General features: G+C 37.7%; 1 protein-coding gene across 1 annotated transcript; it reads right to left on the bottom strand.

Moving 5' to 3' along the window:
• Positions 1-2,159: 2,159 nt before the first annotated feature.
• Positions 2,160-22,036, bottom strand: trappc6b (trafficking protein particle complex subunit 6B). The gene is made up of 6 exons (XM_072568863.1): positions 21,828-22,036; positions 13,725-13,792; positions 11,862-11,979; positions 9,798-9,881; positions 2,835-2,928; positions 2,160-2,438 (listed from the first exon to the last, which is right to left on the bottom strand). The coding sequence occupies exons 1-6, from the start codon at positions 21,921-21,923 to the stop codon at positions 2,407-2,409; spliced, it is 492 nt and encodes a 163-aa protein (XP_072424964.1). The 5' UTR covers positions 21,924-22,036; the 3' UTR covers positions 2,160-2,406.
• Positions 22,037-22,586: the final 550 nt, after the last annotated feature.

Consider the following 22,586-nt stretch of genomic DNA (forward strand, 5'->3'; position numbering starts at 1 on the left):
AAAGGTAGGTGGAAGAGGAGTGTACTGAGAGGAGGATACAGGGATGTTTGTGTGATTTGGATAAACTGAACGAGCGGGCAAATGTATGGCAGATGTAATATAATGTAGATAAAGATGAAGTTATCCACTTTGATAGAGAAAAAAGGAAGGCAGATTGAGAAAATGGGAGGTGCAACTAGACCTGGGTGTCATTGTGGACCAGTCACAGTAAGTATGCAGGGACAGCAGGCAGTGTACAAGGAAAATATGTTAGATTTCATAGCAAGAGGATTTGAAGAGGAGTAGGGATGTTTTGAGGCAGTTGTACAGGGCCTTGGTGAGACAACAGCTGGAGTAGTTGTGCAGTTTTGGTCTGCTTTTTTGAGGAAGGGTGTTCTTGCTATGGACAGAATGCAATGAAGGTTTACCAGACTGATTCCATGGCTGGCAGGACTAAGTGATGGAGATTGAAGGTGGTCTTAACCAATCCATTCTATGAAGTTTAGAAAAATGATGGGAGATTTCATTGAAACTCAAAACTCTAAACAGACTGGTCAGGGTAAATGACCAGGGAGTCTAGAACCGGGTCTTATAGTTTTAAGTATACGCAGTCAGCCACTTCATATACATGATAAATTCATCACCCCAAGAATGATGATGAGCCTGTGGAATTCTCTGCCACAGAAAATGGTTAAGACCAAGTTGTTGCATGTGTTTTCAAGAAGGCATTTGATAAAGGTCTTGGAGCTAAAGGAATCAAAGGACATGGGGAGGAAGCAGGAACCGGGTACTGAAATGATCAGCCATTTTCACATTCAATGGCCTCCTCCTCCTATTTTATATGTTAATTGTTCAGAACAACTGGTTCTATCTTTCTGTTCTCTTGCATACTTCAGCTGTACATACAGTTATAATTCCTGACTACTTTGTAAATGAAAGCTGAGGGGAGGTGATGGTCTAGTGATGTTAATCACTGGACTATTAATTCCAGGTAATGTCCTGGGATCCAGGTTTAAATCCTACCATGGCAGATGGTGGAATTTGAATTCAATAAAAATTTGAAATTTAGAGTTTAATGATGAGCATCAATACATTCCTCCAACAATCGGCAAAAAAAAACAATGTCCTTTAAGGAAGGAAGCTGCCATCTTTGCTATAGGTCTGGAGTTACTCTAGGTAATGTTGCTGACTCTTAACTGCCCTCTGGGCATTTAGGGTTGACCAAAGTTTGGCCTCATCCACGACTGGAAAAAAAACGCCAGTTACTAACAATAACATGCTCGATTTAGCCAAGAGGAGAAACAAAAACGAAAACCACTGCCATTCGGCAACATCAATGGTTACTTCAGCTGGTTAAGTGTGTGGGGGTATGGGGACAACTACAGTTTGTTTTGTTGCACACGTGACTAAGAATATTAAACATACAGAGCTATTCCTCAATTTGTTATCTCACCATAATTTTACAGTTACATTGACCAATACTGTTTCGTACTCATACCAAATTACAAAATTATAATATCTGCATATTCTCTACACATAAGCCTAAGTTACCTTTTTTCAGCACAACATGCTGAGTACATAGTAAAATTTAGCACTTTCATACTAACAGGTTTGAATGTCTTCCCATTTCAGGAGAAATATTTGCAGAATTCTTAAGATAGGGTCTGTATCTGAGAAAATAAAATGCAGTTTTGTTTATATGCAATTCAAAACATCAGTGATGATTACTCCATCATCTCATCTGAAAGACAGCACATTTGCTATTACAACATTGTAATCCGAACTGTACTAGTGTGTCAGTCTCAATGGGTGTGTCAGGAATGGGACTGGACTCCAAATAAGGAGGGCTCTTATGGCACAATGGTAGCGTCCCAACCTTGGGCTAGGTGGTTCAAGTCCCACCTACTCCACAAGTGCATCATAAATTTTGAACTAGCCTGTTCAGACATGTTATCTAAACTGACCAAGGATCTTCACCTAAAATTGTTCTGCCTTGAAATGTTTCAAATGTGTTGTATATTTTAAGAATTTAATTCTGTTCTAAGTTTCTGCACTTGCAGTTAGTTTATTTTTACTTTAATTGTATAAAGTAAATATAAAATAACAAGTTTTTTTTCAAATGAATTGCAAAGTAAAACAAATAAATCAAGTTAGTTACATCCCTATAAACAAAATCAGAATCCACACCATGAGTCCACTTTATTACCTAATCTAAAGTGAATTTTTATTCCGCCTGATGATCAGTGCAGTGGTATATGATGATCACTAAAGTCCCATTTAAAAGTTACAAAAAACTTAAACACAGCTGAAGACAAATATGTAAACAAATTCATTGTCATGTTATTTCACAGAAAATAACAATACTTCCATTGTTTTAAATCATCTAGATTTTCAAAGCTAATACTTGAGTGTTTGTGAAGATATCTTCTACATCTTTTGTATCATTACTTGGAATTTACCTGCAAAACAAAAAAGGATAACTACTTCATTTGGGATATAAAAGCTCTTGCAATTATTTGTTTTAATTAATATCATTTTATCACTGTAGACTAACAATCATACTCTTACCTGAATTTGAATACATCCTTTAAGTCAAACTAGAGTTTTCTAAATATATTATTAAGAAACATTCAAGGAGAAAAAAATACAAGCCAGAGGTAAAAGCAGACTTTTGGCCAAATATTTTAAAAAGATAACCAACTCTCTTCACTACATTTTGTCAGAATTCGGTTTGATCGCCAAAATTAGAAATTCTGATAAAGAGTATCAAAACACATGGATGATGATCAGCTAATGTAACATGAACTAAAAATCCTCAAATGCAGCAATTAATTTTAAGACACTAATCAACTTACATGCAGGCATTGTAGTAACTTCCACTGTCACAATACTTTTAATTCCCAAGTTCGATAATGCACCTCGAACTAGTCCACAAGTAAAAGCCAAATACTGAAATAAAAGATATATTGTTAACCTCCTGTCAAGATTATTGCAAATCAATATTAAATTAAAAACTCAGTTAATTCACAATCAAGTGTCTATTAAATTTGAGTATGAGACACACAAGGTTACGCATTTCCAAGTGTACTGATATTGCTAAAGCTAGACAGTGCCACAATTTAGTGAGCATTCATGAAGAATGAGTTTGAAAAGATTGTTAGTAGAAGATACATCTGAATCATGCCCCATGAAATACTGAGGTGCACAAATTTCTCACCTTTTAATAATGATCTATTTGTAACATTATTTTGCCCGAATAGATGACTACACCATAGGCAATACTGCAAACACCCACCCCCAACCTGTGGCACATCCACATAATATGCTCTTCTAGTTCTTGGATCTCTTAATCATAATTTTTGTCTAATACTACAATAATTTGCTCAAATCAACCCATCACCATCACGGCCTTCTTATTGCTCTTCTCAATAGTCCCTGTGAGGGAAAGCATTATGTTTGCAGTTCACCAACCTTAATTAAGATGTTACTTGCACTTCATGTACACACTCCAACCCATCTTATTCCAACCTGTACTCCCATCTAATCGCTTACTTCTGAACCAATTTTAAACATTTTTTTGCCTCTTAATTCTCTCCACTCTGCTTTCTTCCTGGTGACCATCCATTGAGAAAATAATTTAAATCTTCACCATAACAACAGATAATGTTTCACTGAAGACATTCCCCAGTCCCACTTCTTTCTGGATGCAAACCTCTTGCGTATCGCAATTCCAAAGTCCCATCCCCCCGCACCATTTCTCCAGCCCCACACAAAGCTATCTTATCCTGAGTATAGAAATATCAGGATATGCTACTGGAGGTATTCCAGACATTACTATCTTGGAGACCCTGTTTCTTAATTTCCTCCTGAGACACTTTTCAGATCCTCAACATTTCTCTTTCCTACATCACTACTTCCCATGTGGACTATGACTACAGGCTGTTCCCCTTTCGCTCTCAAAGATATTGTGCAGCCTCTTTTTTTTTTGCCTAACACTAGGGAAGTATCATAGTCTATGGTTTCCCCACAGAAGAAGATTAGTCTCTCCCACTCTCAGGGTGAGTCCATAGATGGCTAAACAGATGATGTAGCTACCACAGGTTCTGTTAAACTTGGGAGCAGGTGGTGATCTCAGGAAGAAGTGGGTGGGGCATCGGCCTGGCCTCTGCTACTTCCCCTTGATGGCAAATCTCAAGGTACTCAGCATCTTCCCCGATGCCCCTCCTCAACTTTGGCCGGCCTTGGACCAATAATGTGAGAATGCTGTACAGCACCAGTGAGGCCAAGAGGGTTTCACTGAAGCACTTCCTCAATCCATCTGGGGGGGTCCCCTATCATTTCAGAGCTGGGAGTAAAGTGCTTGCTTGGGGAATCTCATGTCGGTCATGCGGATGACATGCCTAATCCATCGTAGCCGATCATGGGTGGTCAGTGCCTCAATGCAGGCATGTTGGCACGTCTTCCAGCAGGTTTGCAGGATCTTGCACAGACGCAGTGGTGATACCGCGCCGGCACCTTGAGGTATCTGCTGGAGACAGTACATGTCTCAGAGCAACGTAGGAGGGCAGGAACCACCACAGCTCCATAAATCATGAGCTTGATGTCGGAACTGATGTTGTTGTCCTCAAACGCCTTTTACATCAGGTGGCCGAAGGCTGCACAAACACATCGGAGGCAATGTTGGATCTCTTCATCAATAGCAGTTTTGGCCAAAAAGAAAGTTGGGGGCTAGAAAGCATATCTCTTGGGATTACATTAAGCAGTCACAGAATTATTTAGCTATGAAATTCCCTACAACTCAGTAAATTTCTAGATTTTGCTGTCAGAAATAACCCCACAAACATTGGTACCCTGTCAACAAGTTACCCTTTATTTACATGTGCATAGTATAAGACACTGATCCAGCTAGCTCAAAGCCAGCTCAGAGAGTGAACAGAACCTCAAACTCCTGTTTTTCTTTTACAGCTTCAAACAAATAGAAATAAGCAGAAAGCAAACCCAGAAAACAAACAAACACAATAACCAGTAAAGAAAAATAAAAATTCAAGATAAACTCCTCCTCAGTAGGAAGACACCAACAGCAGTAAATAAGATACACTGACTGTGTGGTTCCAGGCTGTTCATAAAAATCTCTGGTTCACTAATGTCCTTTAGGGAAAAATGTCTACCATCCTTACCTAGTTTGCCCTACATTTAACTTCAGACCAACAGTAATGTGATTGACTCTTGCTTGGCCCTGAAATGGCACAGTAAGCCAGTCAGTTTACGGGCACTTAGAGATGGGGAATAAATGCTGGCTTTTCTATTTACATTTCTATTTTTTGTCAGCTCTGATAAAAGATTATCAACTTCAAACATTAACTCTTTCTCCTGTAAGTACTGCCAGACTTGCTGAATATTTCACCTCAAATTATTATTATTAGAGAAAATATATATTCCAACTCAAGTGATCAGGCAAGTAAATGAGGAATCAAATTGGAGTTTTTTTGGAGGGAATTAGCTATACTACTGCAATTAACTTTATTCACTAAAGAAGTTGCACCTAAAATGTTACTTCTTTCATACTTAGAAAAAGAACAGTCTTCATTACCTATTTAGCAGTTTAGATATTTTCATCTGTTTGGTTCTGTAGCAAGAACCTTTACAATGATCAACCAGAATCCAAGATGCATATATTGTAAATTTTGCTCATTATATTCAAGGGAAGTGATCTAGGCACTGCTGAAAATCAAAGAAAAAAATGAATGTCATTCACAACATCTAATCCACTCGAAGCTTTCCACTGTGACTTTTCAAATACCTATCTTGAAACAAAATCTGCACAACCTCAAGTCTATATGGAATTAGAACGAGACAGACAGCTTCAGCAGATCTCCATGAAATGTAATTTTTTGTTACTTAACCAACACAGCTATAGTGGGCTTCATATTAGATCTTGATTAATGTTCTTTATTATTTCTGTTCAGATTTTGAAGAATATTCCTATATTTAATTAACTTGTACATTAATTTTAAAACCAGAAAGTAAACCCTGGTCTTTCCTCTCCCAAGTGCAGAAACAAAAAGAAATTTTGCTAATTTTATTAAAGTTATTGCCGTAAAAGTATTTTCATTGAATCACTGTATTTTGGAGCACAGAATTTATTTTAATTCTGTTTCGCACCACTCTATCAACAACCTGGTTTCAGGCACAATTCCACATTGCTTCATTCCAATGAAATTTACTCTTTATCAAATATTGATTTTGCTGTCCCACAGGATTCATGTTTTTTGATCAATAATTCACTATTTATGAATGACTTACATAATAGGCACCAAACCTTTCTCCTTTAAATCTGTCATAATCATCCCTTTCCCCAAAGGGAAAGGCTCTGACCTTGCTGTTCCTGAAAACTATCACCCCATCTCTAACATTCCAAGGACTTTGAACAAACTGTCACCTCCCAAACCAATGCCCATCTTTCCCTGAACACTTTTAACCCAAACAGATTTCAGTCCCTGTACCTACTCTGCTGCTGACAAGGCGGCTAGTGCAATATTTTACCTAGCTCAATGTCGTGAGGGGGGTGGGGAGGAGGCGGCTCCAGCCCGATAAGTCGATTCTCCTGCTCCTCGGATGCTGCCTGACCTGCTGTGCTTTTCCAGCAACACACTCTCAACTAGTAACAAAGTCAGCCAGCTGGACCTTAGAGAAAACAAGTTTCCTGATTGGACCAGATTAACAGTCTGATGTAAAAGGATGAATGTCAGGGATATTAAAGGTCCTGAATGCCTGACTGAGGAGCAGAACTATTTATTTATTTATAAATAAAAAGGCTATTTATAAAGGCTATTTATTTATTTATAAATAAAAGAGTGAATGGTGCCAGGATGACAGCCTTTGAAGAGTTTAAAGTTGGTTAGTTGATTGGATCACTGAGCCACGAATCAGTTATCAGTCCAATTCAAAATGCCTCCACTTCATTGAGAATCCAAGGTACCCAAATGCTGTTTTGGTTAAGCAGCCTGGCCAGATGCTCAGGTGTCAAAATAAACCATCTAGAGTGTAATGCTTGAGATTATATCTCAAACATCCTGTCACCAGAACAGCTCCCCAGCTCATCTTTGAATAGGGGGTGGGGGCTTGTCATGTTGTGGGGTTTCAGTCAGGGCATCAGTATAACGTTTCATCAGGACAATATTCATCCAGTGTTGCATTGAAGTGTCATCTTAGATTAGATTATTTGCTTGAATGTCTGGAGCAGAGCTTTATGCCACAACCTTCTGGCTCCAAAGGGAAACTGCTACCACTGGGCTGAGGGATTACAGGAAATACAATTATAAGCTATCAAGCAGAAAAGAAATGCAAGCAAATTTACTAAGGTTCATCATTAGTGCCTTAACTACTGAAGTGATGCTGTGCAACCTTAAGTGTTTCCCCTGTATACACTGAGTACAACAAATGACAGACTATCAAAGCAAGTCACTTAAGATTTGGGTAAAGGCAAAATGTTTAAGATTACTTCGAGTAAACGCAACCCCCGAAAAAAATTCACAATGCCAAGTACAAGAGGAGTTTGTTTGCCTCCTAAAACAGTCCAAAATCTTGATTAGAGTTCATACTTTAAGAGTGAAGTTCAGCCTAATTAGTACTCAAATCCACATTTATTTCCCGAATTGAATTTTCAGTTCACATTAGTCTTCATACTACACAATTTTCCATGAACCAAGATATAAATGCAATAAATTATACAAGGATACTAGTGAGCGAGCCACTGTCCCCTACATCAAAGGCATCTCAGAAATGACTGCCAGACTTCTCAGACCCCTTGGCATCATGGTAGCCCATAAACCCACCAACACACTAAAACAGCAGCTAATGAACTTGAAACACCCTATACAGACAACAAGCAAAAACTAATGTCATTTACAAAATACCGTGCAAGAACTGTAACAAATACTACATTGGACAAACACGCAGAAAACTAGCCACCAGGATACATGAACATCAATGAGCCACAAAATGACATGACCCTCTCTCAATAGTATCCTTACACAGATGAGGAAGGACACCACTTTGACTGGGCCAACACATCCATCCGAGGACAAGCCAAACAGAGACATGCACGAGAATTCCTAGAAGCATGGCATTCCAACTGGAACTCTATCAACAAACACATTGACTTGGACCCCACTTACTATCCCCCAAGAAAAAGAACAGGAAATGACTTCACCACAGGAAATTATGTCACCAACCCAAGGAAACCCAAACATACAAATAGAAAGCAGGAAACACCAATAATGCTTTGTCCAGAGGATCACTGACGATGTTACCCAGTATGATGACAAAATGTCTGAAAATGAACCTTCCAGCTTAGCTAGCAAACCTACATCCACATTTGGCCACCTGGATACAGAACTGGCTGGCCCATAGAAGACAGGGGGTGGTAGTAGATGCAATGTATTCAGCCTGGAGCTCAGTAACCAGATAAGGGGAAATGCTTTCAGGATGGCTACTTGTAGAGTGCCACAGTTAGATTAGATTAGCTTAGTTTAGTTTACTTAGTGTTATTTACAATGTATGAATGACTTTCATGAGGAAAGTAAATATACTGTAACCGTGTTTGTAAATGACAAAATAAAAACATGGTTAATCAAATGATGAGTGTGCCATGGGGTATAGCAATGTTAATTGAATAGGCAAAACTTTGATAGATGGAACAGAGTATGGGAACTGTAAAGCTGGGAAAATAGTGCAGATGAATATTTAAGTGGAGAAAGACTGCAGACAAGGTAGAGAATGAAGGGATTTGAGCTGAAAATTTGTTGCTGGAAAAGCGCAGCAGGTCAGGCAGCACCCAAGGAACAGGAGAATTAACGTTTCGGGCATGAGTCCTTCTTCAGGAATTTGGCAATGGGATTTGGCAGTCCTTGTGTATAAATCACAAAAAATCTAGCATCTAAGTTCAGCAGGTAATAGGGAGTGTTGGTTTTATTTAAATGAATGGAGTATAAAAATAACTTATTCAAACTAAACATGCCACTAATCATATTACACAGTGAATAATTTTGGTCCCTTATCCAAGGAAAGATATAGTGGCATTAGAGTCAGTCCAGAGAAGGTTCACTAGGTTGATCCCAGGTATGAACGACTGCCTTATGAGGAGAAATCAAATATGTTAGCCTGTACTCAATGGAATTTAGAAGAACAAAAGGAGAGCTTAATGTAAGATACAAGATTCTTAAGGAACTGGAGAGGGTAGAGCAAAATGGTCATTTCCCCTTCTGAGAAATTCTAGGACCAACCAGCATTTTCAGAATGAGGGGTGGCCCATTTAATGTAAAGACAAGGAATGTTTTCCTTCATACTGCAGTGAATTTATGGAATTCCACACTGCAGAAAGCTGTAAAGGCTGGATCATTAAAGATTTGTCTATATGAGCCTTGAAGATATTTAATCAGCAAGAGAATCAAGGATTATTCGGAAAGTGGAGTTGAATCTTATTGAATAAGAGATTAAACTGAATGGGCTGAATGGCCTACATCTGCTCCTACATTTTATGATCATTCCATAATTCAATGACTCTGCATAAAAATCTCCTCCTATATAATCCCTTCACTCTCAATTGTCTTTTAAATGGACCAACCTCCACCACCAATTGAAATGTAATTCTGTAGTTACAATAAAACCTTTTTAAAAAACCAGTTAAATCTTCAACTGATGAGCCAACTTTTTTTTAACTGTTCTATCAGTTATATTTCATAGCTTAATTCTTTCCAGATCATCAACATGTGGCTCTGTGAACTCATTTATTCATTCAAATTAACTAGACATTGTACCTTAGGTGCATGTTCCAAATATTGTTTCCCTGCAGACATCTGAGTCAAGAGGCGGAATTTATTGTCTTGGAGCACATAAATACCCTGTAAAGTTAAGTGTGAAGGTATCAACACATTAACAAGACAATGACATAGCAATCTAAATGTTATGATAAAACTCAGCATTACACATTAAACTAACTTGATTGACTCCAAGGATACTGAGGGTACTGCATTGCCATATGCATCATTCTTTGGTTGAGACACTGAACATAAGGCCATCTTCCTATAATTCAAGGAAATTCTACAAATTCCATTAGCACTATTCAAAGAAAAGCAGGGAGTTCTGTGCCCTAGTCAGCATGTCCTCTTTAAATGACAAAAATAAAATGAATTGGTCAGTCATCCAATTGTAGAGGATGCCACAGTAATAAAACACAAGTTCCTGTCTGCAGTTCTTCGGATGGAGGCATCCTGATCCTGTTCATGGTTTTACAGAAGGGGGACTAACAGTCCCATTTGCTTTCGTAAATTGTCAGTTGAGTTTCTCAGGTCAACTTGATGTACTTGATGGTATCACCACATGAAACCTAAAAAAACGTTTTAACTACAGAATTTTACAGAACCAAGGAAGTCCGTTTTCTTAAAAAGTTATCCACAGAGTCACAATGTTCTGTCCTTTCCTCACATCATTTTAGATTCTTCTTACCTACTCATTCTGCACTAGATAAAGTACACAGAGATCCGAAGAGGAGAAACGAAGTTAGACCTCAGATAATGGAACCACATTTTCTTAAAATAAAATATGACAAACCAACTTGCATTTGCACTTGTTCTAATTGTTATGGTCCAGACTAGAATCCACCCTCCAGCCAAAGTATATAATGGAGATAGCCTAGACCTTAACTTTTGTATGTTTAAAAGGCAAGTGTAAGGCATTGTGTTCCAGATATGGTTTGACTGGTCCACCACTAGACTTTAATCAAAACACACTTTATTGTTACAACACAGTAAAAATACAACAAAAAGAATTAGTACAACTTTATTGAAATACTTAATGTATATATTGGTTACCCACTAATCATCAACTGTTCCAATATAGGCAACATCCCATAAACACACCCCTTGGCAAAGGCGATTCAACAATGTTATTAAAATCTCGTGTTGCATCTCTCCAGTCCAGTAGAAAGAAATAATCTGCCCCTTTTGATTTTCAAAGAGGATGCATCTCCATCCAAGATTTCACTCTAGCAGCAGAGAACTCAAGCTTTCAACTCCAGTAGCCAGCAAAACCTACTCAACTAACTGAAAGCAAAACTAAAGTCTTTGGGTCTGAGAGCCGGACCCCATGATTAGTTTGTCTTACATTTTAGAAACAAACACCCAGGGAGAATTCAAAAGCAGTTTACCAACTGCCTGTCTGAATTTTGGTGGCATTTCAGCACCACCGTGACAACACTCCTCTACAAGAGAAACAGGACAGAACCCATGTCTATAAGGCACAATATCATCACAGATTCCTAAAGCATGAAAACAAATCATTCAGTACAGCCAGTCCACTGCAACCATAATCCCAAACTAATCTAGTCCCATGGTCTTGCACTTGGCTGATATTCTTCCATACATTTCTTATTAATGTACTTATCCAAAATATCTTTTAAACATTGTTACTGCATCCACCATTTCCTCAAAGTTCACTCCACACACAAACTAAGTCCTTTTTAAAATCTTCTTCCTCTCACCCTAAAAATATACTCCCTCGAGTTGAAATCCCCCACCCTAGGGAAATGACACCTGCTTTCCAGCTTATTTATACCCCTCCTGATTCTATAGACCTCGGAGGTCACCCCTCAACCTCCTATGCACCAGTGAAAAAAACTCCCAGTCTGTACTTATGCCTCAAACCCTCCATTCCTGACAATATTCTGGTAAATCTGTTCTGAATCCTGTCTAGCTTGATAATATCCTTCCTATAACAGGGTGGAGGCATATGTCATTATTTATTTTGCCAGCTATATCAGAAAAATTCATTTTAAAAAATGGAGTGACCGAACTAACAAGCTTTAAAATATACAAATTACTTACCTGATGATTAGTCCGAAGATTGTCAATCTGTTTTTTAAATACACTGGTCCAAAAATCTTTACAAATGAATTTCATGACATCCAGTTCATCCTTGAATCGTGCAGTATCTTTAGTAAATCTGTAATAAAATCAGCTGAATTATGAACATCCAATTACATTAACTGAACATTATTAATATCTAAATACTATTTCAAAGCTGGGATAAGTACATAAGCAAAATGTAAAAATAGCATCCTGCAAACACTAATTTCACTGAATGAAGAATTCAACTTATAAATCTGTCTTTAAATGAACTGCTGGCTCCTTTTAGCAGTGACGTAATTTTAAATTTAAAGCAGGCATGAGTGGAACACATGAAGTTGACAGGGCTTGAGCTTTATTGATATAAACTATCTATACTGATGTCAATAATTTCTTTAATATCAGCTCCTTCCCAAATTAATTCTAACCAATATTGATCATGTCTGTGTTGGCACTAAATATAGCAAAGAGCGAGTTATTTTTATATCAAAGCAATCATGGATAGGAGTAGATGATTGGTAACATATTCAATTCTGTAGTTTAAAAGTATAGAGCTCCCATACTTTATTGGCAGCAACACTAAAATACACACACTCTCAAGTATTGTAGATTTAATAACAATACTTTTGTGCATTGGTGGAAGTCTGTGACCTGGAATCAGTGATAAATATTTACAGCCATTCTATGGTATCATTCCGCATAAAATGTATGATGTGGTCTGAAGCCTTTGAACCAGTGTTTATCTGTATTTCAAATCCTATTCTAAAAAGGAAGACAAACTGCAGAGACACTGCTCAGAACGCAGGAACACACATCAGAGAGGTGCTTTGCAAAAGTTTTTTTTTTAAAGTTGCCCGATATGCAAATATTGGCCATCTAAAGGCACAGAATCCATCAATTATAGATGCAATACACTGGGAATTCTAGAAACAAAAACACAAGATAACCTAAGCCACCACACATGCAACTATTGGCAGCAATTACATTACTGAATTAGAGAAACTAACAAAGAGATAAGATTAGGAAACCACTCAAAGAAATCATTGATGGGGAGGAACTGGAAGGCACAGAACCGGTTGTTCCTGATGAGTTCACAAAGGCTGGAATGGAGATGGTTTTGAACTGCTAACAAAATAGCTACAGTAGGTATTGAGGAAAAAATAGATTGCTTCATATTATTTCCATTACACAGGAAAATACCACAGGTGCTTAAATAAAAAGTAAAAAACAGAAAATGCTAGAAATAATTCTCTGACAGGTCCAAAAGCAATTTATGGCATATGGTTTGTTTCGTTTCTAAACAATAAAATGGCAGTCAATTCAAATTAGTTATTTTTCTGCCATAACAAATCATACTTATCATATTGGTTAGCCTCATAAAATAATATTTTATACCTTGCTTAACAGGGTTTGCTATTGTGATGTTTGACTAATTCCAGATTTTTTTTTAAAAAGTCAAACTCAAACCAAGCAAAATTTGGAGCTAGTGCTGCAGAATTCTCTCCAGCCTGTACTCCCTGAAAAATATTCCAGCAAAGCAATTATGAATTAGCCCTAATATTTCTTGAATATGATATATAATCCCACAGAAGTGACAATTCCATGTGGCACAAGCTTCTTGCTTTATGGCCAGCAAAATAGATATCCAAATGCTAAACAATTGAGTTGAAGACTTGACTATGCATTACAAATGCAAAAAAATGTTACTTACTTTTAATTCCTGTTTTTCTCCCCACCCCCACAAAAAAGTGTACTAATATGATTTGTGATCAGATAGAACAATTAGGATACAGACCACTAATTTATTGTTCAATCGCTTCAAAAGCTGCCACTGCTTGCTACCTTTCAATTAGTCCTTGTCCCACTCTGAATCCCATGTTTTCCAATTTGGTGACACATCTTCCACTTTCCTAAGAAAAGGAAAGAAGTATTTAGTTGCATAACTTATGTATTGCCAAAGCACATGGCGGAATTTATGTACTCGTAGATTAGATTTCTCACTTGTTAAGAGTTTTCATGTATTCAAATAATTTATTGACTGAATAAGCTGCCCCGGTATGAAAATAACTTTCATTTTATGTTGTACAGTAAATAATGCAATGTTTTGATATGCCAACATGCACCAATGATGCAATACTAAATGAGTTTCAATTGGCAAGTTAAAATTCAATTCTCATAACTCGAAGTTTCTTACCTTGAGAAAAACAAACATGATAGATTTACTTTGCTAAGTACAAATTCCAGTCAAGTTGTATCTCATTTAATTCAGACTCCTATCTTAGAATTATCCTGCTCTCTGAACACTGACTAATTAACATTCAAAAACACGATCCAATTTTAGAAATTTAAATACTTTAAGTAGGAATAGAAATATTTGCAAATTTCACATCCAAGTCAATGCAACAACATTCTAGAATTTCAAATTTCTGCAAGCTTTGATATAACACACAAGTGGACATGGCTTTCTACTTGAAGATATCGGTTTTGAAATTCTAATATTTCAAAAGAAAGACACTTTCAAAATATTCTGTTGTTGGGGCATGCAAAGTTGAAGTAATGGAAAAAAACAAAATCAAAAAACAATCAGCAGAATCATCACCAAACTATTGACAAAATTACTATTTATGCATAAACAGATTCTAGCTACTAGTAAACAGCTATGAAACGTCAACATAAAACTCTTTGTTAAAACACTAACCCTTTCTAAAAACACCTCTTACACACAGATAGATAACTCAGTGTTGTAATGGTGGAGAGAAATACTGAAAAGGGGTGCCTGTTCAAGAGGTTCAGTGAGATTATTCTTTTAGTGTGTCAGCACTTCTGCTCCTTGATTTTCCTTCTCCAAGTACTTTCACTTGCTTGCAGGAGGCAAATGGCAACTATTTCACAAGAACATTTCTCTGACTTCTTGTTTAAATGCCACAGCTTACATCAAATGAGGAGGAAAATAAACTGTGTTTTTTCCTTTGCAGTAAGGACAGCTCCTTATTTTCAGGATTTCTGGCGACTTTCAACCCAAGCATTCACACACAAAAGTCTATAGTACTATAGTTGGCAGACAGAACACTTCTCCATTCAAAACTGGCCAACATTCTCAAGACCAATCAGCTACTTGTGACTGGTCTTGGCTCCAATCTGTAAATAGACTTCCCTCACTGCTTGAACTACGAAGCACTTACAATGAGTGTCAGGTAAGTTGTTTTTATAAAGTCTAATAATCCTTTCCACAACCCTTGATTGTTAAAAACAATAATTTTCCTATTTCAGTCTACAATCAAAAATACAGAAAAGATTGCATCTTAAGTTAATGATTTGTGGTGTTGTAAAGCTAAATAAATTGTAGGTCTTTTTGTTCATAAAATATACAAAACCAAGTGTGTAATGTGTAAGACAGAGTGACAGTGACAGAGAATCAAAAATGAAAGAATTTTGGATGCTGGTGTTAGGTTCTTTTCCCGAGGTTTCACACACCAGATGCAATTCACACACACCAACTTCGGCAAATAGTTAAAAGTTTAATTAAAGCTTGTACAAGCTAAGTAACCCCTTTGACCCTCTTCGCTGGTCATGCGAAGTTGAGTTGCGAGGCCCCAAACAAAGAAAACACATCCCCTTTATTCAGGTCAGTTGGTAATGCTCACAGATACTCTGTCCACTCCTCCCCCTCCCATAATCATGTTACCCTGGATACAATAGGAGGAGGTGGTCATCCTTGAAGATAATTTAAATGTAAATGCCCTAATCATGGGGAATTGTTATGTAAACAATTTCCTCACTCAGTGATCTCCAAGACAATGTAGGTGTGATATGTTCTAGCTTCAGGGGATGGCTATGAAAGCATTTCAGAATGGAAGGGATTGAATGAGAGTTTAAATTTGATAAAAAGGAGGAGAGTAGTGGTAAATGGCTGGCCACATTAAGTGTGAGTCATCCACATTCCTGCATTAATGTTAACTCCCCCCTTTAACATTACAATAATGTCCAGAGAGATAGTACAATTTAATCTTTCAACAGTACACTGGAAATCAGAAACAAAACTAGAAATGGATCGAAAAATTCAGAAGGTCTGGCAGTTTCAGTAGAGAGAAAACAGAATTAACACTTCAGGTCCAGTGATCCTTTGTCAGAACTGACAGCCAGGAAAACATTTGTGTATATGCTAAAGAGATGGAATGAGTGAAAGAGAGAAAAAAAATAGTTGAGCAGACAAAATGGATGGGTGAAAGTCAGCCTGGGAGAATGACTAGTTACTTATAGGCCTGTTAATGGCTGACAATGGGTTATTTGGAGTAGCAACTCATGTGATGACAGGGCCTGGTGTGTGGGGGTTGGGTAAGGAGACGGGAAAAAGGTGCTTAGGCCCTAAAATTATTAAACTTTATAGAGTCCAGAGGTTGCATGATTCCAAGCAGAAATGAGATGCTGTTCTTCCAGCTTGCACAGAGTTTTACAGGAGCACTGTAGCAAGCCCAAGACAGATGTTGGCCAGGGAACATGGTGTTGTGTTGAAATGGCAGGCAATCAGAAGCTCAGGGTCATTTTTGCAGAATTAATCTCACTCATAGTAAGAATCATCATATTGAATTTCTAACCAATTGAAACAACAATAAAATGGAGAATTACCCTCCAGTTACAGTAAGAAAGAGAAACATTGAAAAAGGATATTGTAAATGTAATGATATTCTTTTACAGTACACGTTGATGGCTATGAATCACTAATATAAAACGTTAACTCAAGTTAATGAAAAGTCAGGTACTGACAGGTACACTTGCAATGTTAGCTTAGCATTACTAAAATCGCCAATACTAATTCAAAGATATTTTAATGTGAATATTCTACATTTCTTCAGGTTAGGATCTTAACAGATCATTGAAACACACCTTTATAATATGATTATTACAATTTTAAAAAGTATGTAGTCAAAAAAGCTAGTTAGCATAGCAAACATTTTCCAGGTAGAGTTGCATTTCACAGTTAATAAATTAAAATAACAATAGTATTCATATTTGCACCTCTAGAGGTAGTTTCTTTATGCTAGCAACTACCTAACTAGGTAACTGAAATAAATGAGAAAAAAGTTCACTGTGTTCAAGCTGACTCAGTGGATCTACTCTAAATTCTATTTTGTTTAGTGACAAGATAAAAATCTCCCACGATTTGTCAATTAAAGTAAAGCTTACCATCTATTTGCAATGCCACTCTAAATCAGTCACAATATTTGCATTCTATTGTCCTGCCCTATGGTTAATTCGATCACTGACACCTCTTACAAAAATTGAGCAATGGTTAGCAACTCAGTAATGGAAGTAGTTTTAAGAATTAAAATATATTCAAAATTTGAGAGCTGCCGAATAAAAAAAATACACATGCTGTCAAAGCTTTTCATCTTGCACTGATCACACTTGAATCACAAGAACACCAAATTTTAAAGGGAATAACAATTTATACTGCTGGAGAAGGTGGTACTCAGTTGTTTGACAAATGAACTCTGATTAGCAGAATTAGTGCTATATACCAGGGAACAGTTAAGTACCAAACATTTGATTAAATTCAAACCAGGCAAGTTGATTGACTGGTCAAATCACTGCCATTAACAACACACCACTGGCTGTCCCCAAGCTTCTGTATGATTGAAAACACGTGAATGCATGGATGTGTTCTGTTTGCATACATTAAGAAATCTTCATGACATTGAGATGCCAGTGTTGGACTGGGGTAGACTAAGTCAGATGGTTATAGTCCAAACAGGTTTATTTGTAATCACAAGCTTTCAGAGCACAGTCCCTTTGTCAGTGAAGTGAGAGAAAAGAACCACAGACACAGGATTTATAGACAGTGAGATCAAAAGATCATACAACCGGTATGCATGGGCAAAGTTAAAAATCATACAACACCAGGTTATAGTCCAACAGGTTTAATGGCATCTCTAAATCAAAGGTATGAGTGGAGTGTAAGAAATTTTCAGTTAGTTGTTTTGGTTTAGCGCCATGTCATGCAAGATCAATGGGTGGATCTTAGTTTCAAGCCAAGAACATGATTAAGTTTCCTACAATTCTGCTTTCATTATGGTACCTCACTGGTGACTTTAGTTTTTATACTATGTGAACAGAAACCAATTTAAAACAATTGTTTCACTTTGTTTGTTTGCTTTCTTTTGTTCTTCCTATATTGCATGCAACTTCCTTCCTTCCAAATTGCTGTGGCACTGGCTACATGGACAAGTATTAACTGCACTATTCCCTCTCCAGTGGGAAATATTGATTGTCCAGTGCACACTACTTCAATTAGAACGGTTAGATCCTGCAATATAGTAGCTTAGTGCTGGGTCAACTGCACGTCAAATAAACATCATTGTTCCATAATCTAGAAAATCCATTGTTGTCCTGCTTCCCCACTTCTTTCAATGAAACTTGTAACGAATAACAACTATTTAAACAAATTCTCACATACATTCCAGTTATAAAAATAAATTCTTGGCAATAATAGTGAGTGCATGCAATAAACAGTCTTGGGAGCACAGTCAAACAGGACACAAAAATTGATGAATTGGGTGGACATATAGCAGATGAAATTTAATGCAAAAGAGAGAGTCAGTACATTTTTCTAGCAAAGAACCAGGACACAATGTAAAGAGCATGCAAAACTCAGAGCTCTCAGATTGTACTTGTACAAATGGGTGAAGGTGTTACAGCAGGTTCAAAAGGCATTTGGAGACCATTTTTAAAAATTTTATTCATGGGATATGAAGATTAATAGCTGGGTGAGCATTTATTGCCCATCCCTAACTGCCCTTGACAAGGTGGTTGTGAGCTGTCTTCTTGACCCCTGCAGTTCTTGGGATGTAAGTATCCCCATAGTCTTATTATGAAGACAGCCTGAAATTGACCCACAGTGATGGAATAGCAATCGTGAAAAAAAAAGTGCAGTTCTTAGTTAGGATATTGTGTGGCTTCTAAACAACTCAAGTCCTGGTATTCCCATGCATCAATTGCCCTTATCCTTTTAGTTGGAAAAGGCTGTGTGTGACGATGCAGACAATGTAATAAGGTTATTTTAATCCTGGATTTTTTTTGGGAGAGAGTGTAAAGGCAGAGGTGAAGAGGAGTCTAGGGAGCTAGAAAGCTAAAACAGTTTAACAATGGAAGGGAAGTGGCCAGTTCTCCCAGTTCAGGGTTTTTTTTTTAAAAACGCTGGAGTAGTCAAAATATGTTTTGAGTACCAGAAAGGTTGCAAGCTTCAGTAAATGATTCTTAATTGACTTTCTCTGAAATCTCTCTGGATGTTGTTCCATCCTGCTTGTAAGAATATGTGTTTGAACTTACATATTTGCCAAGGGATGTGTTGATGGGATGTCACTATACTGGAACAGTTTATTAGTTGTTACTGTATCAAGTATTTGGTTAAGTTTTCCAATAGTTAGAAGTTATTCTAAATTCTGCTTCCTTTTGTACTTTAACTGCAGTGTTTAAATAAATGGTTGTTACCTGGAACACCCACTTCACATCTACCTTTAAAATAAGAAAAGTTAGATTCTAGGCTACCTTCATAAAAATATTTTGACGGGGTCTGGGATGGTCCATAACATGTGGTTTTAAATGTCACATCAAAAGCCTTCATGTGCTCCTGAAGTCATGGAAGTAGGTGGAACACATTGCTGCCAAAATGCATCAGTGGTGAAGTGAGTGAATGTTGAAGATGATAAATGAAGTGTCAAACCAAGTTGCTTTACCCTCAAAAATGTCAAGTATTTTGAATCTTGTTGGAACTATACTCATCTATGCAAGCGGAGAGTATTCAAACCTCAAATGGCAGACTAGCTTTAGGGAATCATTTACCACCACGTTCCTCAACTTTGACTAGCTCTGTAGTTGGAAGAGCAAGTCAAATGATAAAACCAGAATGTTGAATTTGGGGGATTCAGCAAAATATTACTAAAATGTCTAAGAGAGATCCTTAGATTCATTCATGTTTGAGATTGTCATTAACAATGTCCGGCAACTTCATACCACACATCAGGCTAGGCCTAGGTCTCAACAGTGGCTTGGATAGTTCAAAACAAATAAATTGCAAGGTTAAAAGAGCATAGGAGATCAGTTGCTTATACAGGAAACCATCACAAACACAACAGGCTAACCAAAATCTATGCTGTAATACTTCTATTTATGAATTACAAAGGAATCATTTGCATACTATCTTTACCTTGACATAAAGCGGTCCCTGCTTTGCAGTGACACAAACAAGGTTGCCGACAGATTTATTTTGAACCTATTGGTTTCAGATCCAACTGCAGTAAAAATACAGTTCACATATCAAAGCAGGACCAAGAAAAATGAATCAAATGCAAAAGCATCTCAATGTTTGTCCCTTTTTTCCCTTTCATGACGGGATCACACTGGCAAATCCAGCATTTCATGTCCATCCTAATTATACTTCAGATTGTGTTTAGCCATATTCTTTAACTGACAAGGCTCCATCCCTGCTATTCGATGTGGAATTCCAGACAGTGCCTTTTTTAAATTCACTTGTCCAGCGTTTCCAAGGCACAAGTTAGGAAATGTGACAGAATACTCACAACTTTTGCCAAGGGGCATGCAGTCCAAACAACATTCGAGAAGTTGACACCATTTAGGACAAAGCAATCAATGGCGCCACATCCACAAGTATCTACTCCCTCCACCACTGACACTCAACAGTATGTGCTATCTACAAAATGCACTGCAGAAATTCACCACACATCTTATACAGAACCTTTCTAACCCACAACAACTTCTAATTAGAAGGACAAGGGCAGCAGATACATGGGAACACCAACTACAAGTTCCTCTGCAAGTCATTCACCATCCAAACTTGGAAGTGTATTGCTGCTCCTTTTTTGTTGCTAGGTGAAACTCCTAGAATTCCCAAAGGGCATTGTGGCTATACCTACAGCATGTGGATTGCAGTGGTTCAAGATAACAGCTCACCACCACCTTCTCCAGGACAACTAGGGATTGGCAATAAAGTCAAAACGTGTAGCACTGGAAAAACTCAGCAGGTCAAGCAGCATCAGAGGATCAGGAGAATCAACATTTCAGGCATAAGCCCTTCATCAGGAATGTGGTGGGGGCAATAAAGACTGACCAACCAGCATCATCCATGTCTCATGAATGAACATATAAAAGAAAATTCATTAATACGATGTGAGGCAGTTGATACCTTTGAAAACATGGTGTGGTGAACCACTTTTTTGATCTGCTGCAGTCCATGTGCTGTAGGTTAACCCACAATTACTCCAACATGGACCCACAAAAGTTATCTCACAGGAGTATAAAACAAAGTATGATGCCATACCACAGAAGGAGTTTGAGGTTAGAAGACCAGAAGGATGACAATGTGAAAACAAGGATGCGAACGTTTGAATCAAACGTTGCTTGACCATGACCAAAGGGTATCTTTAGGTCAAGACAAAAGCAAATTACTGCGGATGCTGGAATCTGAAACCAAAAGAGAAAATGCTGGAAAATCTCAGCAGGTCTGACAGCATCTGTCAGGAGAGAAAAGGATTGTTATCCACATCCATTTCAAAGCCATCAACCACTGCGAAATTGACCATTTCAACAACAACATACAAAACATGCTAACTGGGCAGTGAACATTCAAATCTCATGCCTAACATAGTCTAAGCAATAAAAAAAAGACACGAAATGTAAACGTGAAGATGAGCCATTAATTTAACTACAGCCATTAAAACTGTATCGACAGCCATTTAAACTGTACGGCACTTTACTTAACATTCAACTGGAATTTTAGGTAATTTGAAAGGAATTGTAGAAAGATGCTAAGTATGTTTATTTTTCCAAAAATCTGAAATTGAGGAATTTAAATTCAAATTGCGAATTTTAAGCTTCAGCAGTGCCGTACCCATCATTCTTAGCCCAACCCCGAGTCACTCCCCTCCTCACCATCTCGCCTTGCTCAGCCGATTTATAAACGTAAGAAACGATCTCCGTGTGAAGGAGCTGGAAGAGAGCCTCGTCCGCCATCTCCTGCCTGTTCATGTTACAGCCGCTGTCTCCGCGCCGCTCAGCTCTGACTCACGGCCGTTCAAGGCTGGCTCGAGCCCGGGCGGGCCCGGTTCCCATTCCAACTGCCGCACGCGTGAGGGGGGAAGACGTCACTTCCTGATGCTTGGCTCCTATGCAAAGTCTTGAATGACCACAATTGGAATGCTAAAATAAATCACACAACCACCAGGTTATAGTCCCACTGGTTTAATTTGAAGCACATTAGCTTTCGGAGCGACGCTCCTTCATCAGGTGATAGTGGAGGGTTTGGTCATAACACAGAATTTATAGCAAAAATTTACAGTGTGATGTAACTGAAATTATACATTGAAAAATTGATTGTCTGTTAAGCCTTTCGTCTGTTAAGCCTTTCATCTGTTAGAATACAGTGATAGTTTCACTTCTTTCATGTGTAAATCACAAAACCATTTTTTAAAAGTTGCATTCTCGGGTTAGCTGTTGACAATGGTGATAGCTAGACAATATGTTGAAGGTTTTGGCCCCCTGTGTTCTCTGTCTATGCCCTGATGTTTAGATTGATTCTAATCTTAAAAAGTGAGATAAGTAGTTTTACATAAATGTATCCAGTTTTTGAGCTCAGAGTTCGAGAAGTCTAGAATCAACCTAAACATCATGGCATAAACAGAGAACACAGGG

The sequence above is a fragment of the Chiloscyllium punctatum genome, chromosome 4 (assembly GCF_047496795.1).
Source record: "Chiloscyllium punctatum isolate Juve2018m chromosome 4, sChiPun1.3, whole genome shotgun sequence".
In the NCBI taxonomy this organism is placed as follows: Eukaryota; Metazoa; Chordata; class Chondrichthyes; order Orectolobiformes; family Hemiscylliidae; genus Chiloscyllium; species Chiloscyllium punctatum.

Excerpts from the sequence above, each read along its gene's own strand:
- trappc6b (XM_072568863.1), bottom strand. The coding sequence starts at position 21,923 with ATGAACAGGCAGGAGATGGCGGACGAGGCTCTCTTCCAGCTCCTTCAC. Across the intron at positions 13,793-21,827 it reads CGGCTGAGCAAGGCGAGATG|GAAAGTGGAAGATGTGTCAC; the intron begins GTGAGGAGGGGA and ends TCCTTTTCTTAG. Across the intron at positions 9,882-11,861 it reads ATCTTCGGACTAATCATCAG|GGTATTTATGTGCTCCAAGA; the intron begins GTAAGTAATTTG and ends TTAACTTTACAG.